The sequence below is a fragment of the Euprymna scolopes genome, chromosome 16 (assembly GCF_053919585.1).
Source record: "Euprymna scolopes isolate OS-2025 chromosome 16, ASM5391958v1, whole genome shotgun sequence".
NCBI lineage: Eukaryota > Metazoa > Mollusca > Cephalopoda > Sepiida > Sepiolidae > Euprymna > Euprymna scolopes.
The window spans coordinates 8,380,043-8,401,052 of record NC_136497.1 but is presented as its reverse complement, the minus strand read 5'-3'; the positions used below and the strand labels follow the sequence as shown (position 1 = coordinate 8,401,052).

Below are 21,010 nucleotides of genomic sequence, written 5' to 3'. Positions count from 1 at the left end.
TAGAAAGGGAGTAAGAGTGAGAGTGATAGGGAAAGAGAGGAAGGAGAGAGATTACCTTTTTGGCAGTTCATTTCCCGGTTGTTGGCGTTCAATTTTGACAATCCTGGAATAGTAGCTCCCATTATAGATGCCAATCTACACAATCTGGTTCCGTCATTCCAATCTGTCTGTAAAAATGGTATAAGAAAAATTTAAAAAATTAAACAGTTGGTTCATGAATGAGAATATCTTTTATTTGAACGTTGGTGATAAGCACTGTGTTTTCGTGCTATACACACACAATATTTTTTAATTATTATTATTATTATTATTATTATTATTATTATTATTATAACAACAACAACAACAACAGTGTTAATTTGCATTCTAAGCAATAGAAAATTTCGCGCATTCAGGTAAGCACACGAAAAAGTCATGTGTCTGTATTGAGATACAGAAAACGGATTACCAGTATTTTTAATACTGCGCAAATCAAAACGTTTTTCAAAACTAAAAATAAATTTATCTTTAAGCAACGATTGAATAATTTTTAAAGGATTGTTGCACGTTACGGGAGCAGTATCTTGAACACAAAGAGGATAATGTATTTCTGTAGTAAGTTTGACAGCATCCAAAAATAATATATGTTATATTAACTAGAGTTTTTAGTCATGGCGAATGAAATTACGGGTGTGGGTTGCCTTGATCTCAATTTGATGCAAAGTTGTTTGAAAATGTTTGGCTTTGTCAAGTATTCTGGGAAGATATATTAATGACAGTCTTTCCTTCTGACGTTGTATGCATACGAAATGATTTGTTATTTCTGCAACACCCATTTCCCCAGAGGGAAGCTGCTGTTTCTTTCTATCTCTCAAATCCATCGTTATTTTAACGAAAAGTCTCCCTCAAACCAAGACTGTACCCTAATAAACAAAGTCTCAGACAGCATAGATATAGCACTCTCCCTCGATACTAGCGCACAAATACATGTATTTGGTGACTTCAATGTCCACCACAGTAACTGGCTAGGATTCTCTAATCACACAGACGTAGCTGGTAGCGCAACACATAGCTTCTCTATATCCCATTCCCTATCTCAGTTGGTTACATTTCCGACACGTTTCCCAGACCAGCACGATCAACATGCCTCACTTCTAGATCTCTTTCTGACAACGGATCCCAATGACTGTACAACAAATGCCCACAGCCCACTCGGGAATGCTGATCACGCTGTGATAATGGTAGAAATCAGCCTAAATTCTCGCCCTAAAACTGAAGACCCACTACTCAAAACAACGAGGTATTACAAAAAGGCCGATTGTGAAGCCATCAGGGAGCTCATCAGAGATGCCCCATGGCAAAATATCTTTACTCTTCCAGCGGAACAGTGTGCAAATGAGACAACTGAATGGTTCAAAACTGCTATTGAAGCACATGTTCCCGCACGGAAATTCTATAGCAAGCCCCACTCTCCCAAATGGTTTACTTCTGCTTGTGCAGCTGCCATTTGTCAAAGGCAGCATGCGTTCCGCAGATTCAACCGACATAAGTCCAGCTCAAATAAACAGAAGTTTATAGAAGCTAGAAATAATTGTAAGAGAGTGATATAGACAGCTAAGACAGATTACTCTGAAACCACCAGAAAGCGCATCGAAGCACAGAAATTAGGAACCCGGGATTTTTGGAAAATCTACAACAGCGTAGTTAATAATGGACAGTCAACTATTACCCCACTAACAAACAATCATGAGGTTGCTTGCACGGCAACTGACAAGGCTAATCTTCTTGCCAGTCGGTTTGCCTCAAACTCCACACTGAACTCGGTACACCACTCACTCCCTGATTTTCCTCTGCGAACAGACGCCACACTTGACGATTTGAAAATCACCCCTTCTCAGGTACATGCTATTATAAAAAACCTAGACACCTCAAAAACATGTGGACCAGATTTCATCCCGGCTGTGCTATTAAAAATATGCTCTGCCGAGGTTGCTCCAGTTCTGTCCAAACTTTACAATAAATGCCTCAACGAATCTTGTTTTCCCGACTGCTGGAAAACCGCCTCTGTGGTACCAGTCTTCAAGAATTCTGGTGAAAGAACTGACCCACCAAATTATCGCCCCATTAGCCTCCTCCCGCTTTTCGCCAAAATATTTGAGTCCTTAGTTAATCAAGCCCTAGTCCAGCACTTGACAGCTGCTAAACTCCTGACTGACAAACAATATGGATTCAGGCAAGCCCGTTCAACAGCAGATATCTTAACTGTAGTTTCTGAACGTATATACCGTTCATTGGATAAAACAGGGGAGCGTAGAGCAGTGGGCCTTAATATATCTAAGGCTTTTGACAGGGTATGGCACGATGGTCTTCTAAGGAAAATTAGATCATATGGAATCACTGGAAGAATTCATAATGTAATTAAATCCTTCTTAAGTAATAGAAAAATCAAGGTTGTCCTCGACGGACGTACATCCAAACAATATGACATAAATGCGGGAGTACCTTAGGGGTCTATCCTTGGACCTCTATTATTCCTGATATTCATAAACGACCTCCCTGATAAAATTGTTTTGGAGATGGGTATATTTGCCGATGACACCACTCTCTATAACAGATATGAGGGGAAAACAAATGAACACATACCCAAGGACATCGCAGAAACACTAGAGGATTACCTCCAATCCATAGTGGAATGGGGACAAAAATGGTTGGTCACATTCAATGCTGCTAAGACTAAGCTTGTTTCCTTCAATAACTACAAGAAACCTTCTCTACCACCAATAGCAATGACCAAGAACACATTGCCTGAAAGTACTTCTTTTAAACTCCTCGGCCTAACGTTTACAGGGAATATGAACTGGAATAGATACATTGAGAGCATAGCCAAGGCTGCTGCAAGGAAGGTTGGCTCCCTCTACCGTGCTAGAAAACTACTTAAGCCTGACAGTATCCTATACCTCTATAAAGCAACCATTCGCCCATGTATGGAGTATTGTTGTCACATCTGGGCTGGTGCATCTGCTGCTTGTCTCTCGCTCCTGGACAGGGTTCAAAAGACAGTCGCCAACCTGGTACGTCCTGAACTGTCATCTAGGCTTCGGCCTCTGTCCCATCGACGAGATGTGGCATCCCTCTGCCTGTTCTACAAATACTTTAATGGTGAATGCTCTGACGAACTGCAAACACTTGTACCTCCCCGACGTATATACCCCCGACAAACCCGACAAGCTACTAAGTCTCATCCCTTTACAGTAGAGATCCCTAGGTGCAAGAAAGCCTTTTACTCCAATAGTTTCTTCCCCAGAACTGCGGGTCTTTGGAACTCCCTTCCGGGATTCTGCTTTCCCAACTGCAATGATATGCAGAAGTTCAAGTGCAATGTTAACAAACATCTTTCTACTCTTCTCCCTTCATAATGACCCCGCTAATTGAGTACCTAATAGTAGCCCCCTGCTTCAAAGTGGCACTGTGCCTTGATTGGGGTGAAAATTTAATAAAATTTTACAAAATTTAATGTTTTAATTGTTAGATATTTTATATGGCAAATAGATTTACGATATTTGGGATTTCGCCATACTTTGGAGACGTTCACAAATATTTAACATTTAAAATGATTACTCATGGACACTTTTTGTCAGACAAAAATATATCCAAATTATACCCAACGAATTTGCGTTTAAAGAAAACAATATTTTCAAATTTTACTGGAAGTATGTGATCACATAAACAGAGTAATGCACGAAAACCGTTGAGAATCCAACAGGGCATTTTTTTTTTTTACATTTAGTCGAATTAATCCGCAGTCGCTTACTTACTGATATTTGATTGGATCAAAAACAACCAATCACAGGCTATATTTAGAATCTTCCGCGAAACGCTCGTGCGCGGTTCTTTTTATTTCTTTTACTTTTTACAAGTCACCAGCTATCAAAGCCCGAAGGCCACTCGAGGATATGGTTGATTGGGCGTGCAGTAGACAACAGCGTAATAATGAAAGTTTGCGTAAAATTTGATTATTTAAGGTGACTGCTAAACATGAACTTGTTCACATTGAACTTGAAGTCGACCATATTGTAGTCAGCTGGAAAGCAGGCCAGCGGAACAGAGTTCGGTGGGCGGGCAGTTCTAAGAAAGAAGCTTTCTTCATGGAATATGTATTTAGATTTAAACACAGTCAGAGGAATTTATCCTTTTTTTGTCATATGTGATCCCCTAAAGTACACAAAACAAGACTCTATTTCTTCCACACAGCCGACACGGCATAGGAAAAATACAAAACTCAAAAAGACGCATCTTTCATATAAGTTCTCGAAATGCTAGATTTTTGAAAAGCATTTTCATTTCTTTCCGCACTTTTCATAAAAGATACAAGTTTTTCTTTTTATAACAAATTTATCCGTGTTTCGGTTTCTTTCTTCTTGCCGGCATCACAAGATTCTCATTAAAAAATATAATTGGGAAAATCACAATGATAATTTATGTAGAGACGAGATGAATATCGTTTTTGTAGTCAAGAAAAATATCCATATTGTTAATCTGTTTTTTGTTCATTTATATAGTTTGTGTTTCTTTTTAACACATTTGATTTTTTTGTGTTTTTATCATTTCATTATGTTGTTTTTTCTTTAGTTTATGTTTTTTTTATTTAAATTGTCTTCATTTCTCCCCGAAAATTGATATAAGTTATTCTCTTTACTTTGTCAGCATAAAATATCTAAAAAAGAACTAAAAAGTTCCCGAAATTAAAACCGTCTTTTTTAAGTGAAATAATTTCGTTACGTTTCGATCCTCAAGAAATCGTTATTAAAAGCTCCGGCGCTTCGACACTATAAAGAATGAAATTTTGTAGTCGATAAATGGAGTTTTCAGATTTAAAAAGAAACAAAAAAAAACAGTGGTTTCTACTTATATATATATATATATATATATATATGTATATATATATATATATATATATATATATATATATATATATATATATATATATATATATATATATATTATCAATTCTAATAAATTATAATGTTAGCTTCCAAATTATGCGATCAAAATTCCCTGAATACTATTGAATTATTTAAAAAAAACAAAACTTTAATTGTGTTAGCAGGTGAAAAATTGCAGCCATCTTGTTTTTATAAAATAAATCGAAACAGAAAAATAGCTAGTTTTGAACTCTCTATATCTTGCATAACCAAATTAAATCGTTTTGTTCAAATTCTATTTTCTATTTTCTTTAATAAATATTTTTCTACCTTATCGATTTTCGTACGTTTTGGATATAATCGTCTTAAAAATACCAGGGATACGTAGATACCATTGTTTTTTGTGTTTTCATTTTTTTTTTTTTTTTTTTTGTGAAATTCAGTATTACGATGTCAGGAATTTCGTTCTGGTAATGCAGTAGCGCCATAACTCCTTATATAAATTCCATTAAAACACTCTTTATTTATCAATATTTTTAATGAAATACAAATTAAATATAAAACTAAATAAAACAACATAACTAATTACCAATCTTAGCTGCTGTAAAATCACTTGCCTCAGAGAGTATTATATATATTTACAAACTCACAATGTGCCAAGTGCGGCTATTACTGTCCTATCACTATTAGACAGTACTGTAATGCTCTGAAGAAGTTTTGCTTTTTTTATGTAAATACCCACCTCCGACTAAAATCCAATCCTTCAGTGTCTAGATCTCTAGATGCTGGAAAGCTTTCTATTCTAATAGTTTATTTCCTCAAACTGCTAGATTTGGAATTCCCTCTCAGTTACTTGCTTCCCTGATTGGACTAAGCTGCAGAAGTTTAAGTGTAATTTGAACACACTCCCGAATGTTCCCTGTTAGACAAAATCCCAAATAGTATTCCCTTTACGTTTCAAGTTGCAATATGCCTTGTTTGGGGTAAAAAAAAAAAAAGAAAAAAAAGAGAAAAAAAAATTAAATGATAAACACATTCAATATCACCAACACTGTAAACCGTATTGAATGTCTTAAAATTAAAATCCTATGAATAATAATGGAAACATTAAACAATGTTTAAATACGAGTGAATGTACGTGTCAGCGTTATTCAACAAACAGAGAGCTGGGATAAATGGCCATTATATCTCTTTACATGTGTTGATATGTGTAACAAATAAAATTTAACGCAAAGTCTTTTTGAATTATTTCCCTTGAATATTCACGGGAAATAACTCAGCTACTAGTCAAATATTATTACCTCCCTTAGACAACTTTTGTATTTCAATAAAATTCTTAATGTTATACATAGATATACCGAAAATAAACAATGTTGTATATAACCAGCAATTAGATGGCAGATGTTAATAAAGAAGAGGAAGGGGATCGTAAATAGAAATAAAGTTAAACATCTATGACTAATAGTGTCACAAACATACACACACACTTTTGCACAAAACACACAGACACACGTTTCGATCAAAGCATGTAACAATTGAATATATTTAAAATTTACGAAAACACTAAGATCACAGTGTAGTATCTGTTCTGATGCTGCGCTACACCTTTTCTGTTCTCGCTCAGTACAAGAGAAATCCTTCGTGACTGAGACAATTTAAATGTGTGTTCCTATCCAGAGTGCCTCTTTTAGGTGGGCTGGATTCTCTCGTTGGGAAACAAATCACTTGGAACACTAAAAAATGAACTCGTTGCTGTTTATTTAGAATTAAGTCTACTTTTAAAACAAAAGTACAGACAAATCTAAAAAAAAAAAAAAAAAAATCTTATGACATACGTGCAATATGCAGAGTTGCCGTTTAGTTGTACAAATATCTCCGAATCATGTAATCACTAAAAGGGACTCTTAAGATCGACACTGGTATCTCGCTTAATGTAAGTAGAAGTGTGTTAAACTTGTAATGGGTAAAATATAATCACGTGATTATTAAAAAATGTAATCATATGATTAAAATTTAATTTAATAAAAATAATATTTGGAAACTTGAATTTAAACTGAAAAATCTATTTTTAAAAGCGATGAACCCTCTGCTGCCATAATATACATCTGAGAACAATATCTATTATAAAATTAAATCAAAATTTGGTGCTTATGCATTTTGCTACTGCACTATTCTAAATAGTTTCTTCAGGTTAAATTTAAGTTTTAAATATATTTTTCCTTTATTATTATTATTATTATTATTATTATTATTATTATTATTATTATTATTATTATTATTATTATTATAATAAAAATAATAATAATAATAATAATAATAATAATAATAATAATAATAATAATAATATAATTGTAAGATAGGAGCAAAAAATAGTTACAAAACACCCTCCCTCTCAATGTTAAGAATGACTTTTAAAATACTAACATTATTATTTCAGCACAGTACCAAAAATACATAAGTATCACAAATTTTAGTTTTATTGTTCAATGTTTTTAATTTTCAACTATAAAATAAAATGCATGTAATCATTTTAAAACTTAATCGTACATTCTCTTGTTTTTTATTTGTTAAACAACGTGGTTAATTTAAATCAAATTTTAATCACATGATTACATTTTCAATAATCACGTTTTTACTCATTTCTTGAAATAGGATTCTATACTTAAATGAGTGAGAGTTGAATTGACACATTTGAAAAATATTTGTTCTACACATACACTGACGCACAAACACATACGCAAGCATATATGTAGCTCTAATGAACCTGGTAAAGAAAAGCAAGCCTATCAAGATACTAAACGCTTCACGGTTAAGAGAAGCAATTCAAGTAATAAAAAATGATGAAAAAAATAGTTATATACAACTGTATGCAAGCGAGAAACGCTGACAAACCTTAATACGCGCACATACGTATCAAAGATAGTATTAAATTTAGACCTATTCCCATAAACACACATATGCGGATACTTGCATATACAATGAATTACACACACATACACAGTTACATGTTTAAATTGTTAAAATGAAAATGTAAAAATTTATAACATTTATTAACTTTCTCTCCCCCTTTCTCTCCCTCTCTCTCTCTCTCTCTCTCTTTATATATATATATATATATATATATATATATATATATATATATATATATATATATATATATATATATATATATATATATATGCTCCCTTTCTTGGGTTGAACAAACTGCCACTAGTATATAATGCAATGCTCTTTGTGAAATAGCGTAACGGTTTATAGCGCCGACTGTAGCATTAGGCAGACGAGTTTCAATCCTGACTACAAGTAGATTAAGTGTAGCCGAAACAGTCTGTTTGTGGATGATTATATATACATATATTTCTCGAATATATATGTCGTCTGCGAGTTTAAACCTTGTGACAATTCATAGACTGGATTTAGTTTATTACGGATTGGTGCCAACTGGCAAATGTTGGACGTGTTAAGACCGTGGCCAATTCAAATGTACAGTTTAACCATTATATATATATATATATATATATATATATATATATATATATATATATATATATATAATGTGTTAATCATTATAGTCTAAACCATTATATATATATATATATATATATATATATATATATATATATATATATATATATATATAGAGAGAGAGAGAGAGAGAGAGAGAGAGAGAGAGAGAGAGAAAGAGAATGGTTAAACTGTACATTATTGAATAAAATTTATTAAGTTAAATAAAATTTATTAAATACAGTTTTTGTGTATTTACCTGTATGACTGTATAATCATGCGTTAGGGTTAAGCAAGTATCTGTCTAGGTGTATTTGTGTATATGTAGATGTATACGTGTGTGTATATGGATATCTATATATCTCTGTATCTCATATTTATATTTATGTGTTTATGTGTCTGTGCCCGTATATATATATATATATATATATATATATATATATATATATATATATGCACATACACACACGCACATATATATATATATATATATATATATATATATATATATATATGTATATATATATATATATATATATATATTATTGAAAGGTGAATCAGATTGGGTCTACAGGTTATAAGGTTCCCAATTAACAGTTCTATTAGTACCAGTATAATAATAGGGGTAGTATATAATATAGTGTATGGATATTTATATTAAGCATCTGTATAGATATTACTACATGTATAGATATCTATGTAGATTATATGTGTGCGTTTACGGTTAGTGTAAATTTATTTAACTGTATATATACATTATGTATGCATATATGTGTATATTTATATATATATATATATATACGCGGGTCTATCAGAGTATGAATTTTTGTACATGTATTTATGTATATTTATACCTGCAGAAGTCGGTAGTCTTCTTGAATTTTGTATTATATATATATTGAAAAATTACAAGAAACCCTCTCTACCACCCATAGCAATGGCCAACGACTCTTTATCTGAGAGTCCACCTTTCAAACTCCTTGGCCTAACGTTCACAGGAAACATGAGTTGGAACAATTACATTGAAGGCATTGCCAGGGTCGCTGCAAGAAAGGTAGGCTCTCTCTACCGTGCTAGAAAACTACTAACACCCGAAAGTATTCTGTACCTCTATAAGGCCACCATTGGCCCATGTATGGAGTATTGCTGCCACATCTGGGCTGGTGCATCTGCTACTAGTCTCTCGCTCCTTGACAAGGTTCAAAAGAGAGTCGCAAACCTGATAGGCCCTGAAATGGCATCTAAGCTTCAGCCTCTGTCCCATCAACGAAATGTTGCATCCCTCTGCCTTTTCTACAAGTATTTTAGTGGTGAATGCTCTGACGAACTGCAATCACTTGTGCCCCCACGACGTCAGCACCCTCGACAAACCCGACAGGCTGCAAATCCCCACCCCCCACACTGTAGAGACCCCTAGATGTAAAAGATCTTTTTACTCCAATAGTTTCTTCCCCAGAACCGCAAGACTCTGGAATTCCATTCCAGGTCCCTGCTTCCCCAACAGTACTGCCGTGCAGAAGTTCAAGTGTAACGTGAGCCGACACCTTGCTGCCCAAATCCCTACATAGTACCCCAGTAGTTGTTGCCCCTGATAGTAGCCCCCTACACCAAAGTGGCAATTTGCCTTGTTTGGGGTGAAAATGTAATAAAAAAAATATATATATTGTTATTTATATTATGTTTTTTATTTATTTTATACGCATAATTTATATACCTGTGCGTATGTGTACGGTAGAATATACCAAACGTGTGTATGCATTACGGAGTATATATGAATATCTGTGTGTGTTACTTCTAGAATAGAATGTGTATATAAAGGAAGAATGCCTGCCTAATCCCACTGTGTAGCCAGCGAAAATATCTATGCTCATTTTGACCACCGGCCAGGCGAGACAGAAGGTCGGGTCTCTCAAGCACGTTATAAAGCAAAAAAAAAAAGACGAGATAAAAAAAAAAAGAATATAAAAAGAGGTTAAGATATGAAAGATAAAAACTGATGAGGAATGGATCGTTCAAGAACATTACTTATCCTCCCACACATGACCCCCCCCCACCCATATTAGGTGACAGGATTTCTAATTTTGTAAACGAAATAAGGAAAGTGTTTTTTTGTGTCTTGAAATGTCAGTTTTCGAAGATAATTCATGCCCTGAAGACGTAATCTCCCCAGCACGGGTGATTGCAGAAACATGTATACACATATGTAGCCGTCAATGTTTGTATAAATAAATTTTATATATATATATATATATATATATATATATATATATATATATATATATTAGTGATGGGACGATTACAAAATTTTTCCCGATTCCGATACAATTACAAATTCCTTTCTAAATTTCCGTTTCTGATTCGATTCCCGATTCCGATTCCAATTGCAATGACAAAAACACAACTAAAGAATGAATTTACTTAACGGAGTCGATTTAATTTTTTTTTAAATGTCTTGGTATTTGGAGCTTTCTCATCGCAAAGATAACCATGAGATTAAGATATAAATATACCAAATTTATTATCAAAAATTAACTAACAACTTGTTTACATCAGTTTTGTTTTTCTTTTTAATAATTTTAATTAAAGGTCGGATGAGCTTCTTATGAGTCAACGGCCATCTCCTGCAGTCAGAGTCGGTACCAACGTATCGACCTTGTCTTTCCTCGGGTTCTACTGGCTCTAGTCAACTTCCACTCGTGCCGTTTGGGCAACACAGGGGTTTCTTCACCCAGGCTCTCGCAACAGTGGAAGATAGTTACGAGTTAAATGTCTCGTCAAATTGACGTCGCGACCAAGCACTTAGAATCCTCCGAAACGGTTGGCGGGGCTATTTAGCCCCAGTGGGTTGCTACCGCCCGCCTCAAACCAGGCAGCCCCTGGTCAGTAAGGTGCTATCTCCTCACGTCCACCACTTCGATGTGGTGGTCAGGAAATAACTGACGTAAATCATTCACCTATTACAAATCACAATTCAAAGATTACTCTCCGACTCGGAAGTTGGAACATTCGTACACTGTGCCCGGGTTTCACTCATGTCCCGGATATCAAACTTTGTGCACAAAGTCTGCCTCGTAAGACGGCATTACTTGACCGTGAATTTGCCAAGCTGTCTATCGGCATTGTCACTCTACAGGAGACCAGATTGGCTGGAGCTTGCTCCATCTCGGAACAAAACTACACTTTCTTCTGGATTGGCAAAGCAGAAGAGGAACATTGCTTCCGGGTTGCACTTGCTCACACCACTGCATTTATATTTGCCCTCTATCGGCCCCACAACAGCGGAGTTACTATCTTTAAGAGTATATTGGAGAAAATAGACCACATCCTGTCTGCAAATCCCTCGGCTAACATCCACACCTGTGGTGACTTCAACGTCCATAACGTGGAATGGTTGACCCACACAAATAAGACGGACAATGAGGGGGGGGGTTCTGTCATGATTTTGCCATTGCTTATGATCGCACTCAAATTGCTCGCGAGCCCACCCGTGTGCCCAATACTACAGGTCAATATGCAAGCCTCCTAGACCTTTTTTCCTCAACTTCCCCTGAGCTATGATCATGTTCCGTTCTTTCTCCTCTAGGATCCTCCGACCACTCCATCGTATCAGTTAAGATAAAAATGAAATGTAATAAGTCCCCCGACGTACCCCTCCACCGTACTGTATACCGACACTCCATGGCTGACTGGGATAGCTTCCGCACATTTATATCTAATCTACCTCTGCAGTCCATGTTTAAAAAGGATGTGTCCTCCATATCAGACCTGACTGAATGGTTAATTGTAGGCATAGACCGATTCATACCATCTAAAAATTCCAACAAAAACCCAACAGCAAGCCATGGTTCTCCCCAATATATACCGCTGCCACCGCGCACAGAAACCACTTTTTTCATAGCTACCAACGTAATAGATACACTGAGACTAAAGCTGCTTTCAGGAACGTCAGAAACCACTGTAAAACAGTAATAAAACATGCAAGAGAGCTATATGCCCAGTCTGTTAAATCCAAAGTAGCTGATCAGCGGCTTGATTCCCACCAGTTTTGGCAAATAGCAAATAGGATCCTGAACAGAAGTGTGCGTTCTATCCCAACCATAATCAACGAACGAGAGGTCATCTCGTCAGCTTCAGACAAGGCCAAACTATTTGCTAAGAAGTTTGCAGCTAATTCTTCCCTATGCGACGAAGACCATCAACTCCCTATATTTCCTCCTATAACACAGAACACTCTAGGTAACATACAAATATATGTGCATGAGGTCGCCAAGCTAATCAAGAACCTTGATTCCAGTATAGCAACTGGCCCTGACGGCATCCCAATTATAGTGTTAAAAAAGCTTCAACCAGAACTTGCTCCCATACTTACGAAACTGTTTAACCGTTGCCTTAAGAAGTGCTTTCCAACACCCTGGAAAACCTCGTCAGTATGCCCTGTTTTAAGAACTCAGGTGATAGTTCATCTCCCTCTCAGTACAGACCAATAAGTCTCCTGTATGCCATGAGTAAGTTGCTGGAATCCATATTAAATAGAGAAATAGTCAACCACCTCAGCAGGAATAACCTTCTTAGTGACACACAATATGGTTTCCGTTCTGTAAGATCTACCGCCGATGTGCTAACCGTTATATCTCATAGGATTAATGACAAAGGCTTCCTTTCTAGGGCAATTGCTCTTGACATATCAAAGCCCTTTGAAAAGGTATGGCATAAATGTCTACATCACAAGATTTCCAGCTATGGTATAACTGGAAATATTCTCTCTATCATTAAATCATTCTCTGATAGGCTCATAAGAGTAGTGGTTGATGGACAAAAATCAGAGGCCTGCAGTATTAATGCTGGAATCCCTCAAGGGGCCATCCTGGGCACAACACACTTCCTGATCTACATCACATACTTAAATCATTCGTTGATCTATGCTGATGACACGACCATTTACGGCAACATATCGAAGGCTGTAAATGCCAAAGCTCTCTTTGATTCTCTCTCCTCTGATCTCGAGCGCAGTGGGGGAAGATGTGGCTGGTTACCTTTAATGCATCTAAAACTAAACTCCTATCTTTACATCATCAACGCTCTGATCCCCATCTGGCATCAATTGAAATGGATGGCTCTCGTCTAAGAGAAGCCCCATGTTTTGACAAGCTTCTGGGTTTGACCTTTACTCCTGATTTTAAATGGAACACGTCCATCAAGTCTGTTGCCAAGGCCTCTAGCAAGATGGTGGGATCCTTCTACCGCTCCAGAGGATATCTCACTACTGATATAATTTTCTATGTATATAAAAGCCAAGTACGTCCAAGGATGGAATACTGCTGCCATATCTGGACAGGAGCTGCTAAAAACAGTCTATCCTGCTTTGACAGAGTACAAAATAGACTTCGTGGCTTAGTGGGGGATGCCCTTTTCTCTTCCCTGCAACCCCTCTCGCACAGAAGAGACGTTGCGAGCCTGTCCTTGTTTTATCGTTATTTCCATGGCAGGTGCTCGCCTGAACTCCAATCCCTGGTACCCCCTTGCCAGTCTTTTACGAAAAACACCAGTCTAGCTGAATCCACTGTCAAAATCTTTCTCCACTCCTTATCGATGCCTAAATCAAAATGTAGATTCCATGAACAAAGCTTCTTTCCTAGAACTGCAGGCCTGTGGAACTCTGTTCCGTCCTGCTGCTTCCCACGTGACTACAACCTTGATGGGTTCAAGTCCAACGTAAACAAATTCCTGATGAACCGTACCCTTAAGTAGACACTTTACTAAATCTCCACACTAACGTACTGTACTTACAATAACTCTTATCCCTGAATGGCTTCTGGGCCTTGATAAGTGGTGTCCACCTTGTAAAAAAAAAGAAAAAACATATCGCATTTGTTGACTTCACAATAGCTTTTGACATGGACAGTAGAGATGGTATGTTTGCCATCCTACAAAAGTTGAGCTGTCCACCAACTCTTCTTAGTTTGATAAGATCGCTCCATGATAACATGACAGCCGCAGTCTTCTTCGAGGGTGCCACACTGTTTGGCATCTTCTTCTCAGTTCTGCACCACACTTTTGGAAATCACGAGGACGAAGACTATGTGTTCCTTCATACTCGCTCCGATGGAGAACTTTTTAACTTGGCTCGCCTACGCCCCAAAACCAAGATTCGAAAAGTCCTAATACTTGAGCTGCTGTTTGCAGACGATGCTGCATTGGTCTCGCACTCCGCAAGTGCACTCCAGCGGCTGCTTGACAAATTGAGCGCTGAACATCTACCATCTCCGATGCTTGCGACATATCATGGGCATCAATTGGTGGGATAGAATCACCAACGAAGAGGTGCTAAGACGTGCCGCCAGCCGCTCCTTGTTCCAGACACTCAAGATACGACGATCGCGTTGGCTTGGACACCTGCGCAGAATGCTCGATGGCCGTCTTTCTAAAGATATCCTCTACAGCGAAATGGCAAATGGATCAAGAAGCCGCGGTCGCCCGGTGCTGCGCTTTAAAGACGTGGCCAAACGGGATCTGATCGCTCTTGGCATCGATATGAATGTGTGGGAGGATCTAACCGAAGATAGACCAGCATGGAGGCGTGCCTTGAGTAAGGGTGGTGAAGGACTTGAGAACCTTTGGTTCGAGAGGCTGGCGCAGAGAAGACAAAACTAGTGACTGCGTTTACTGTTGCTTGCATTAATCTTTCGTATAATTTTGTGAAATAACAGACATGTTCATTTTTTATTTGTATCTCGCCGATGATTTATATACAACATATGAATTTAGGAAAACTCGTCCCCAGAAAACTTGTCCATTTGCGCTAGGCAGGAGCACAGGTCCATTATTGAATAAATATTGATGGAAAATAAATTTTATGACCGTTCATGAAGAAGATATTGTTTTTAAAAGAGAATACACATCCCATAATATTTTTAAAAAATATATTTTTACTTGTTTACTGTTGTTTTTAAAAAATATATAATTTATTTTTCTGTGTTCGTTTTTTACCTAGCTTTGTAAGTTTTTAGTGGTTCAACTTATTTTAAAGAGTCTATTTAGTTTTCAAAAGTACTGTCGAGTGCTACATTTGAAAAAAAAATCACGTTTAGGAGTCTCGATACTCGAGCAAAAATAGAAAATGAAAGAAAATACTGGGGTAAACACCCCCCTCCAAAAGAAAATAAATTTGTATATTTTAGGTAATGTCCAAGATCACTGCTCGAAAAAAAAAACCAAGCTACCCGAAATGGATACGGTTGATTATGTAACAAAACCGAACGGAAAACATGAAAAACAAAATCATATCTAAAAAATAAGTTGTGTAATTACGAAACAAAAAAAAAGAAAGTAATACTTCTTGTATGATCAAATAATAAAACAAATATTTTATTTAGAATCATAAAACAACAAGGCACTTCTGCAGTATGCGAACGGCAGTTATCTTTTTTGGTGCGTTCCATCAGAATTCTGGGGAATTGTTTACACCCCTAACAGAAAACTGGGAATAATATATAAAAAAAAACTCGTAATTTCTCCTTTTAAAGTGGGTTGTTTATTTTCTGTATGAAATATACTTCCAAAACAAACTAATAAAGTTGTTTAAAAAATAATAGAAATATTATTTTTTTAAAAATACAGTGTTTCGAAAGTGCCGGTGCGCATTCAACCAGCCATTTTTTTTACGTATGAAATCAATTGAATTTTACGAGTGAAACTTTTTTCAATTTTAAAACTTTAAAAATCTATCGAAATTTTTCTATTGGTTCAATGTTTACGATATTTTCAGGGTCAATGTGAAATTTTATGTTCTTTCCAATAAATTAAATATAATATTTTAGACAAACGTGTTTTTTTTTCAATTCAAAACCCTCCATTTTGAAATGTCTATTAAAAATTTAATAATAAATTTATGTACCAAAGTTTCATCTATCACAAATTGAAGATAAAAGATCAATAAATGAAATATTCTAATTTAAAACAAAAAAGAAGTGTGTTTTGGAAATTTACCTGTAAAGTCCAAAATGTAAACTTTTTTTTAACCACGTTGATTTTTTTTTAAATGAAAGCTCATATCATGTTTATATCGCCAAGTAAATACCGGACGCTAACGGTAATGTTTTCTATTTCATTCAATGTTGTTTTTTTTTAATATTTAAAAAAATATCCAGTCGATAAAGTAGAAATAAGATATAATAATAAAAAAAATCTCGTGTATTTCATTAAGAGAATTTTGAAAAAATCCGTCGACTGGATTTTTTGTTTAACGAGAAACACTTATTAGTGAATGTGTGTGGGTTTGTTTTTTTTTTACCTAAGGAGGACCAAAAATACCAGTCTTGATAAACAGCACGCAATAAAAAAATAGACATTAATTATCTCCTTTTTACGAATCTGTATTTGATAAATTGCAAATTAGCAGCAGCAGTGCTTTAAGCTTATGGCGCAAAACGCGTTACGAAAATGCGATTTTCTACGACCCTCGCTTTAAAAAATCCTTTTATTTAGAAAATACATGGAATATAAAATATAAATATGGACAATTCTTATAAATGAAAAATTAAACCAGCCATTGCTTAGTATTTTTTACAGGTAAGTGATTTTTTGGCATTTATATATACTTAATAGATTTTGGTACCATTTAAATTTGTTGAATTTCGTGAAAACATTTTTAAGAAAATCGATGAAAAAAAATTGTATTTTTTCGAGTAAACCTTTCATTATTTTAAAATTTGGTCTTTCCTCATTTTGTTGAAAAACATACTGTTTGAAATTACATTTTCATATTGATTATAAGCTTCAAAACAGAGACAGTCTGATGTTTATTCAAGTTTTCAATGGCGGATTCTGATACTCCTAGCGCTCCACTAAACTGTCGCCAGGTGACGCTTCTCGGTCAAAAAAACATTTAAATTATTAATTTGTTGTTGACCCTTCACAGTTACTTTAATTCAAAAAAGATTTTTATTCAAATTATTTGTTTTTTTGAAAAAGAAAAAGAAGCTATTTTACTTTATAAAAATTTAATATTGCTTTTATTACAAAATTGTTTAATTAAAATTATGTTTTCTTACGCAGATTTATAAATAAATGTTTTAACAATTATATACTGATACAATAAATGTTTTGGTTTTCAAATGATTTTGTGTTCAGGGGGAAAAAGAGTCTTGTTTATTACTTATTTGCCGCGTTATTTGATCAAGAAGAAATTGGAGTTATCTCCCCCTAACAATAACCGCCACTGCATCCTGCAGAATTGCAGCCCAAATACTTTTAAACAACAAAAAAAAACCCGTCAATGTCAAGTATCTTTCCAACACATCCCCAAAACTTTAATATGATTAATTTTATAAATTTGCGGAGGTACTGAAAACGAATATCACAATTAAATTTGGGGCAGATAAGTAGTTTGCATGATATGAAGAAATTACTTTTTCAAAAAATAGTGATCAGTTTTCCATGTAAATCTTACTTAAATTGAGCACCCGTTTTCTGGCCACCTAGTGAGGAGGCATTTTTTTGGTTTGTTTATTGGCTAAAATGTTTTTTTAGAGTTTTTTCTGCTTTCATCTTTCAATAAAGACACGAGGAAGAATTGAAAAACACAAATTAAAAGCATGCATACATATAGTGTAATTTCTTATGTTATCAGTAGTGACCATTTCTATACATTCAAGCGCGCATGTTTTTGCCGCAAAGAAGTACTTTTCCAGATATTAAGCAATGCAATTCTATATGTTATTATTGGTGCATATTTTTGTACGCGCAAGTGCGCGCGTATTTTTGACGGGCGCGCGTAACAATATTTACGTACAGAAATAGTCACAACTCATAACATATAGAATTACATTGCTTAATATCTCGAAAACTACTTGTTTTTAATCTAATTTTAAATTGTTCGCTTACTACGTAATGTAACGTAATGTTAAAAGGCAATTTGGTACGCGAGTGCGCATTTAACAACCGTCGTTTATGCGGCCGCGTGCAAGGTAAACGTAGTGTAGAAATTTGTTTTAATGATATGAAGAAATTACTGAATAGCCTGAAACTGGGTGCTCAGTTTACTTTAAATTCTAAGAGAAAAGTGATCCCAAACTTTGTGAAAAAAGTATTTTTTTCATATCATGAAAAGTACTTATCTGCCCCGAATTTAAATGTGATATTCGTGTTCAGCTTTAAAACCTTTAAATGTAATTTTTCAGTTTTTTGCGGAGTTTGAAAGAAACGTGACATTGACTAATATTTTATTATTATTATTATTATTATTATTATTATTATTATTATTATTATTATTGTTGTTGTTGTTGCTATTATTATTATTATTATTATTATTATTGTTGTTGTTGTTATTCAAATAATAAAACAAATATTTTATTCAAAATACTTAATTTACTTTTAACACTAACATAATTATTTAATAAATTATTTGGCGAAGGTTAACAACCCTGCCACTTTTCAAAAATAGCTAAACAATATGACGGACGACCTACGCATGACACTGGAAGTAATTAACGCTCCCTCTGACACGTGACTGGAATTTATTTATTTACATTTTTTCACCATACTTTTATTCTTAAATAATACGAGAAATACGAATTAATATATATATGTGTGTGTGTGTGTGTGTGTGTGTGTGTGTGTGTGTGTGTGTGTGTGTGTGTGTGTGTGTGTGTGTATTTCATTAAATTGTTATGTGAAAGATTGAAAGAATGGTTCATACACTCGTGGCAAAACTACACACGTATCAAAACGTGTTATATTTTTGTTCTAATTTATTTGTCATATTTAAGAAAGGGCCAACGTTTCTTTTTATTAACGTAAGTAGATAAATAAAATAAAAATGTTTCGGTTTTTCTTTCCGCACCACTTAACAATTCGTTGTTCATTCAAGTATGTAAAGTCAAAACAAATACACATATGCCCTCTAACTTCCGGTCACGTGTCAGAGGGAGCGTTAATTAATTTCAGTATTATGCGTAGGTCGTCCACCATGTTTTCTTAGCGATTTTTGAAAAGTGGCAAGATTGTTAACCTCCGCCAATTATTTTATATGATAATTTAATATTTTATAATACAAGAAGTGTCTTCTTTTTCGTTTCGTAATAATACAAGAATTGTTTAAATTAAATTCATTCTTCTGAATACAATGTTTGCTTTCTTTGATAACACATAAATATTTTGTTTTGTTTCGTAATATTAAAAAGTGTTAAAACTAATGTATTTTTTTAATAAATACATGGTTTCGTTTTTCGTGTCTTGATTCCGTGATCAAGTTTATTTTTTTAAACAAGAGTAAACAAATAAAAATGATGTTAAAAATATTAAAGAGGTGCGAAGTATTTTCGTCAGGAACGGTTCTAAAATGTGTTTTCAATCGATATTTATACAACAATGGACCAGTTTTCCTACCTAGCTAAAACAGACGGGTTTTTCGGGTACGCGTTTTCCGGATACGAGTTTTCCGGGCACCTTTTATATAATGAAATAATCCAGTTAACTTTTATATTTACATGAAAATATAACTTTTATATTTACATGAAAATATGAAACAGAAATATAAGAAAAATTTTTTCGATTATTTAAAAACAAAAACTACGCACTTACATTTTGTTGGGAGACACATTTCCACTCTCCATCTGTGAATTTGCGTCAGTCTTATCGGTGGAAAGAATATAAACTTAACTGACAAAATTGCTTTAATTATTACCATGAATCGTTCATTACTGAATTTCATTTGATGGCCTTTATCAGCAATACAAATTGAAAATCTGATTAAATGACAAGTAAACGTTAGAAACACTGGCGCCCAAATGTGCCTAGCATAGAAGTGTCAAAAACCTCCATTAACGGTTTTTGTCGGGTTTATCAATGGACGGGCAAAAGCCAAAATTTTTCTTTTTTTTTTTCTTTTTTGACACAAGTAAAATAAGTTTACATCGTTTTTTATGTTATTATTATGAATATAGATTTTACTGTCACTGGGTACTTAAAAAAGATAAATGTTCATAATTTTTCTTAAGTGCCAACAATGTAAAATTGAGTTTAACGTGTTTTCTAAGGAATCGGTTTTGGAATCGAAAATTGGAGTATTTTTTTCCGATTCCGATACCCTAAAAATTTCCGAGTTTTCCGATTCCGATTAATCGTCCCAGCACTAATATATATATATATATATATATATATATATATATATATATATATATATATATATATATATATATATATATATATATATATATATATATATATAGAGAGAGAGAGAGAGAGAGAGAGATAGATGGGGATGGCGACAGTAGAGTTTAATCAAAAAAATAATAAGATCGAACATTGTAAGAATTTTTACTTACGGTAAGGTTTTGTATCAAATTATCATCAAGTATCGATTTCGCCCAATTCAGAATATGAAAATACCCAGGTGAAGACGGTTTCAAAAAATAGGAAAGGTACGTCATTCCGGACAGGTCATCAAGTACATTGCTGGCAAAGTCTTCGGGTGAAACGACCGTGGGAATTCCAAACACTTCTTTCGCTATTCGCATAGCTGATCGACAATTGTCTTCTCTGTAATAAAAGACATTTATTAGCTTGTTCAAAAAACGCTAATTGATTTTTATTGACTTAAACAACAT

The 21,010-nt window shown here is 34.6% G+C and overlaps 1 protein-coding gene across 5 annotated transcripts in view; it reads right to left on the bottom strand.

Moving 5' to 3' along the window:
• Positions 1–21,010, bottom strand: part of LOC145295835 (filamin-C-like) — a 300,005-nt gene that overhangs the window by 215,646 nt on the left and 63,349 nt on the right. For all 5 annotated transcript variants that reach the window (XM_080141544.1, XM_080141545.1, XM_080141543.1 and 2 more), the window contains 2 exons: positions 20,729–20,942; positions 56–167 (listed from right to left, as the gene is read on the bottom strand). In XM_080141544.1, coding sequence (XP_079997670.1) covers positions 56–167; positions 20,729–20,942 — 326 coding nt within the window. The remainder of the gene's footprint in view (positions 1–55; positions 168–20,728; positions 20,943–21,010) is intronic.